The 7,096-nt window shown below is 52.5% G+C and overlaps 1 protein-coding gene across 1 annotated transcript in view; it reads right to left on the reverse strand.

The window, feature by feature from the left end:
- The window catches only part of RAB8A (RAB8A, member RAS oncogene family), a 19,676-nt gene extending 12,874 nt beyond the window's left edge, over positions 1-6,802 (reverse strand). Inside the window, 3 exon segments of the mRNA NM_001243802.1 lie at positions 105-165; positions 1,944-2,004; positions 6,654-6,802. Coding sequence (NP_001230731.1) covers positions 105-165; positions 1,944-2,004; positions 6,654-6,777 — 246 coding nt within the window. The 5' untranslated portion in view covers positions 6,778-6,802.
- Positions 6,803-7,096: the final 294 nt, after the last annotated feature.

Raw genomic sequence — 7,096 nt, forward strand, 5'->3', positions numbered from 1 at the left:
GGGCCCAGAGCACAGGTTCCCCGGAAACATCCAGATTTCACTCTCCAAGTACTGTTCCATTTTGACTTAAAAAAGGACAACCCCTCCCCCCAATCAATCCATACCATTGCGCCCCTGTAGTAGGCGGTTGTGATCGTCCGAAACCGTTCCTGACCAGCTGTGTCCCTGAAGATGAGAAGGAAAAGAAGGGATATTAGTGGTGCAGAATGAGAACAACTGTCACAGTGAGAAGGAGGGGCACTGTCCTAGGATGGGCACGTGGCTTTCTCCTGGGCTACCTTCTGATTCACTGTCCTGCTGTGGGGCAGGAAACTCTGGCTTGGGTGGGTGTCTGATGTCTCCTGGCCAGGGATGTGGCAAAACCATGACTCCTTTTCTACACCTTGGCTTCCTGGGGAACCTCCCCCAGAGTTTCTGAGCCACAGAAGAGCTAGAGTTGGATGTTACTATTTGCGACAATCTGGGGCCTCGTGTGTGGACGGGGCTGGTCACGTGGCACGGGAACACAGCCCTTGCTGGTGGGCTGAGCCGGAGGAGCTTGATGGGACTCAGGAGGTACTTCCACGCTCGCCACGTTGGTTGAGGCCAGGGGGAAAGTCCTTCCTCATCGATACCGTGGGACGCCTGGGTTGGACACACCCATGCCCAGCCCAGCTCCTGGCCGGGAGGTATTCAGTGTTTGGTTTAAAGGTGACTTAACTGATTGGTGGCCGAGCCAGGGCAAGACCGTGTCTTTGGTCTTTGGGCCCAGGGCTCCTCATGTGACCCTGCAGCAACCCCTGTGCAGGGCTCTGCATGCGTGGACTGTACAGACGCACCTTCTGTGGGGCCAAGCTGACTTCCTGACACTGACAGCAGATGATGTTAGTGCTTAAGATCAGCTATTTTATGGCTGTTCTAGAGGTGTTTTAAGAGAGTCATTAACCCCGCTGTGATTGCTAAGAGCAGAAGCAGGAGACCAGGAGGAAAGGAAAGCAAAATTTCTGCTTGCTGATAACAGTGTCACCTTGGACTTGGATGGTGAGGCTGCTGGGGCGCCAGCGTGTTGGATATAGGGGAACTTTGACGGCTTGTTAACTTACGAGCTGGGAGGATCGGTTAGGCCACACCCAGGTTTCTATTCTGAAAGTCAGGTCCAGAGGTTAATGCCACTGAAGTTGAAGGGACCCACAAGGCAGGCCGGGTGGCTTCAGAGCCCATCTCATGGCACCCCTGCCTGGACCAGAAGGACCGAGACATCCTTCCAAATGTGACTTCTTTCATTTGCTCAGGGTTCGTGCTTCCCTGCAAGTGAAATGGCTGCAGGGAAGGACCTTCCTGCATCCGACTATCTGTGCTCAGCCCTCCTAGTGCAGTGGGCTGGAGCCTGGCATTGGTGTCCATGACAGAGACTCACAAATTCTGATTTTATGTAACAGGGGAAGTCAGCCCCAGGTGAGCAGAATGGAAACGGGTCTCACTGTCGGGCCTGGCCTCAGCTTATTTTCGGTTCTGGGGTTTCAGGTCTGTTAGGAAGTGAGGCCTGGGCTTCCCCAGGAGAGAAAAGAGGAAGTGATGTCAAGCCCTCTTTAGCGAGCTGACAGGCTCAGAAGGAAATGCTGGGCTGAGGTATCTTGCTACCTGGTAGCCCTTACCACCACCAGGAAGGCTCTCTCCAAGTTTAATGGGAGCAGGCCACTCTAAGGCCCAGACCCAGGCTGAATCCACACTGGAATACAGAGTTAACTGGAACTGGTAGCTATGTCCTCAGAAGGGGCCGACACAAACTCTTAAGTCCCAGCAGCCAGCATAGCACCATTCTGAAGAAAGGCCCACGTGTCCAGGCTGCACACAAAGAGATGGAGGCTTCAATCACAGGGAAGGGGGCCAGGTAGGGGGGGAACAGGGGCTTCTGACTCAAAGCACTCGCTGGGAGAGGGGCTGAAGGAGGCAATGACTCTTACCATATCTGTAGTTTAATTCTCTTGCCATCAAGCTCTATGGTCCTAATTTTAAAGTCAATTCCTGAAAGAAAAGGGAAAAAAAAAGGCACATCATTGCCAGCCCATTTCCCAAGATGTGTCTGGGGCGGGTGCTGCCAAGCTGTGCGGGTTAGCAGCTGCCATGGTTTCTGGAGCACCTCTTTGGCACTGGGCATGTGGGATCTTGGAATCCCTCAAACCAATCTGGAGGCACCTGGTGAACCTGCTCCTCTCACAGAGGGAGAGGCTGAGGCTCAGAGGGCAGACAGGAGCTGCCCGGACTGAATCTGGTGCAGAGCGGACCTGGCGGACAAACTCAGGTAGCTCAGTGCCAAAGTCTTGTTCTCCCTTCCCTGGGATGCAGCCTCATGGAGTGGGTTCTAGAGCCCTTTTCAGGCCAGAGGTCTGCCCTTCCCGCCACCTGCACCAGGGCTTCCAAACACACGGGGCACTGTGCCTCGAGATGCAGGTGGGCCTCTAGCATCTGCATGTGCTGTTCTATCTCTGTGGGTGGCCCCGCCCTTGCCTGCCTGTCTGTCAGTCTGGCAAACTTCTCCTTTAAGATCTGCTGGGAGTTCCCACTGTGGCACAGGGTGTTAAGAACTTGACTTCGTGGCTTGGGTTGCTGTGGAGGTGGTTTGATCCCTGGCCCAAAAACTTCCATATGCCATGGGTGTGGCCATAAACAAAACAAAAAAACAGACCTTCTGGAAGGTCACTTACCAAGTAGCCTTCCTGTCCCCACCCTACCTCTCACCTGCCCTCTGGCATGAGTCCCCTTTCCCCAGAACCAGGGCAACCTTTTAGCCTCCTTGGTTGCTCTTCAGGCTGCCACTGCTGTCCCCTCAACCCCCTCCCCGGCTTCAAAAACACACACTCAGCCATGTCACTAAGCTAACCTCTGCTCCAAACCTTCCAGTGTCCACCAAGGGATGAGTAGATAAACAAAATGCAGTCCTTCCCTACAGTGGACTATTACTCAGCCATAAAAAGGGATGAAGTGCGGACACATGCCTGGTAGATGAACCTTGGTAGATGAATCTCGAAAATATAATGTTGAGCAAGAGAAGCCTGACACAAACAGTCACATAGTATGTAAATCTATTCATAGGAAATATACAGGACAGGTGAATCCAGACAGAAAGAAGATGAGCGGTTGCCAGGCAGTGTGGGGTAATGAGGAGACTGGTGAGATGGACCTAAGGCTTTGGGGTATCTTTCTGTCATAATGAAAATGTTCTGGAATTGACTGTGGTGATAGTTGCCCAACTCTGTGAACATACTTGACACCAGAGACTTGTATGCTTTAAATGGTGAGTTAAGTCGTATCTCAATGAAAGGGTCAAAAAGCTCCCCCAAACACATTCCTGTGGCTTCCCAGCACCGCCCTGGCCCCAGAGTAAAGGGAAAACAGCTGCCTGAGTGCTCCAAGGTTCTGCCTCAACTGCTCAGCATCTATGGCTCTTGCCCTCCTTTCTGGCCACGCTGCCTAAGCATGTTCCAGCCTCAGGCCTTTGACCCTTGCTCTCTCCCCTCCTGAAATTTTCTTTCATTCCATCGCCACTTGGCTCCCCCCTCTCCTTCTCTCAGGTATCTGTTCAAGTCACCTCCTCAGGGCAGCCTTTCTAACCATCCTCTCTCTCTCTTTGCTTGCTTCTCCTTCTTCATGCCCTATTCCTCCCTCTATGTGTTTATGTGTTCCATGAACCTAGAAGCAAAATTTGAATGACCTGTGTGGAGGGGGAACAGCCGGAACAGCCATATCCAGCCTTTGCCCCTGGGGCCGGTGGTGGTGGGGGGTGTTCTAAATCTCCGCCTATGAAGCCTTGAGATTAAGTCCTGGCTTGACCCCTTAGAACCCAGGATGGGGATGCTAATTCCATCTCTGTTCAGCTCAGAAGCTGTCCTAGGGATCACAGGGAATTTAAGTCTGCATTTAAATTCTGCCCACTAGAACTTAAGCTCCAGGAGGGTAGAGGCTCACACGTCTTAGTCATGGTTGCATCTTCAGTGACTAAGCAGGCAGGTGCTGTGTATGTATTTGCTAGAAGCTGATCACCCAGACTGGCACACACATCCTAACTACAGGCCCTGTTAGAGTTCTGCTTCCCCCGATTCATCCAAGTCATTCCTGCAACCCCTGTACTGAGGCGGGTGCCTGGCACGCAGTGGGCACTGTGGAAAGATGGTTGGATGCAAGAATAAAGAGCGATGGGATCTATGTGGTGCTGCACCATTTACTAAGCACTTTCAAGTACATCATCTGTCTCCCTGAAGGAATGAATGAACAAGGCCCAGAGGAGGAGATGGGGGCTGAGCCAGGCTAGGGAGAGCTGACTCTAGGAGCCACCGGGCCAAGTTCACACCACAAATGATCGATGGAGCTCTTGAGAACAGTCTTTGGCAAAACATAACCTGGGCACAAAATGAAGAGTCACTTAATCTCTGATCTATAAAGAAAATTCAGAGGTACGCTCAGTGCCGATAGAGAATAGCCTCTATGCATTAGGTTGTATTTCAGGACTAAGCTGCGCAGTGTTAACTCTTCCTAAAACATCCCCACTCCTGTGACAGATGGCATAGGGACATACAAAGTCAAAAGCTCTGTTCAATGAACAGAGCCCAAAGCATCACTCTGTCCTACCCTCCTCCTGGGGTTTATTAACACACCAAATTTAATTAGGAAGTGTAAACTTTATGAGGCCCAAGAGTTATGAGGCCATAACTTCAAGGTCAAAGGGAATTAAACTTTCCTAGAAGACAGAGGCCTGCAGGAAGTTTACAAATATAATGAGAATATCAGGGTAGGAGAGAGGGATTCTGGGTTCATGTGTCACATCCACCTCCTTAGATGACCTTGCCCAAATTACATCCTCATCTGGAAATGGAGGCCGGCCTTCTCAGAGCCCTAAAGGGCTAGCCTTGCTTTTGTGGTCAAGAATTTAAAACCCAACAAAAAAATTCAACCTCCGAATTGATCTCACTAGGAAGGTTCTGACTCTGGGAAACTGAAGTCTGGGTTGAGGGTGAGCTGCAGTCTACCAGGAGTTGATATCACTTCCTGATAGGTGGGGATGGAAGGGTTACCCCAAAATTTGACCTTGGAGTTAGGGAAGGGGAGGAATCAGAAACATCTGTGCCCAGGGAAGAATACTGTCATTATAAGAGACATTCTGCTTCCTTCCTCTGGCAGTGGTGACAACCCCCTTATCATTATACAGTTCTGATCCTCAACCATCCAGGGTACTGGCCAAGGCAAAGAACACTAGTCCTACGGCTCAGAGAGGCAAAGTGCTTGTTAAAGGACGAACAGCAGCTGGGAAACAGGCATGATGAGTTCTAGTCCAATTCTCTTTACATCTGGCACCTAAGTATCTTGCAAAGTGCAGCTCTTGGAGGCTGGCAAGGATGGAATTAGCAGCTCACTGTGGGGTTCAGGGAGATAACATACACTGGGGTAAAGCAACACCTACTCCCTAGTTTTTTTCTAACCCCTGGGCTTGGTGACCATTCTTCTGCTTCCCCATCCAGAGCAGGGCTGCAGAGCTTAGAGGCCACTCTGCCTGATGGGTGTTACTTCCCAGTCAAACCTTTTCATGCAGGCAATGGCCTTTTTTCTGGTGAGAAGTCAGCTCCCACTTTTTGTGGATGTCAGAACTGAGAAGCAACAGGTCAGTTCTGTTCAACCACAGTGTGGGCTGGCCCTGTGGGCAAGGCTGTTTTGCAAAGTGACAACTGGTGTCCTGGCCCTAGTGATAGGGAAGTTGGGGCTGTCTGTGGCAGTGGCTGATTTTGGTTTCTAAGCTGAAGCTTTTATCTGGCATCTCCTCAGGATGACAGGTCCCAGGGCAGACAGCTGTCACTTGCCATTTCTGTTACCCTCTAGTGGGATGGAAAGCTGGGCAAGGAAAGTCTCTGGACTCCCTCTCATCATTCTTTCCAGAAGAAATTCATCTCTAGGGGAAATAGGATCAGGGAGGGGGCTCAACCCCTGAATATTCCATTATAAAAGAGCAGGAGAGGTCTGGGTTGGAGTCCTGGCTTAGACATGGATCAGCTATGCTTGTCCTGGGGAGTGAGTGCTCACATCTCTCTGGGACGGTTGAGCCTTGAGTTTGGGGGGTCAAACACACCTGGGTACAAATACCATCCTTGCCACCAGTAGACTGTGTGACCTTGGGCAAGTACAGTCTCCCTGAGCCTCAAATGCCTCTTCTGTGAAAGTAACTCATAACAGCACTTGACACAGAGGACCAGGAAGTGTGATCATGCACGTAAAGCACCTGACACACAATAAAAGCTCAATAAAGTTAGATGTCACCTGTCACTGTCCTTTCCCCATGGACAACTCCACATTTCTACGTTTATAAGTCAAAGACCCCAAAGACTGCTTCGAGGGCCGATGCAAGAACAAGATGACAGGGCGCCAAGACTCTGTCCAGGACATACACTCCCTGACAAGTAGGCTGAGGATTGGGGCCTCAGTATTCCCATCTGCAAATTGGGTACCTGACCCTCACCCCCGCCCCATGGCCCAGGAACCCCCAAAGGGCGGTGCAGGCTACTGCTCCTTCCCGCTCCGGCCTTCTCGACCCTCTCAGATCTCGGGTCCATCCCGCTCAGCAGCTCCCTCAGTCCCAGCCCTCAGGGTGAGAGCCCGGCCTGGGCCTTCCGCGCTCCCGGCCCCACTACCTATGGTGGAGATGAAAGTGGAGTTGAAGGCGTCCTCGGAGAAGCGGAACAGGACACAGGTCTTCCCCACCCCCGAGTCCCCGATCAGCAGCAGCTTGAACAGGTAATCGTAGGTCTTCGCCATATTACACTCTCTCCCCGACGGGAAGTGCGGCCAGCGCCTCGCCACTGGCCCCTGGCCCAGTCCATCAGCGCCGATCCCGCCCCCCATTGGCTCCTGGCCCGCCGCGCGTCACCGCGGCCGACGCCCGCCCCCGCGCCCCGCCCGTCTCAGGAAGACGTGGGGAAGGGGCGAGCAGGGCGCAGAGCCGGAAGCGGCCTGAGGGCGCCGCTCATTGGCCGGCGCTCAGGACAGGGCGGACTGCGATTGGCCAGTGGTGAGGAGTCGAGGGGCTTCAAATGGGGACAAGGCTGGGGCATGGCATCTCTGTGTCCCCGCCTTC

The sequence above is a fragment of the Sus scrofa genome, chromosome 2 (assembly GCF_054392235.1).
Source record: "Sus scrofa isolate SSC_HxYL_T2T_F1_AM1 chromosome 2, Sscrofa_HxYL_maternal_Yorkshire_Landrace_v2.0, whole genome shotgun sequence".
NCBI lineage: Eukaryota > Metazoa > Chordata > Mammalia > Artiodactyla > Suidae > Sus > Sus scrofa.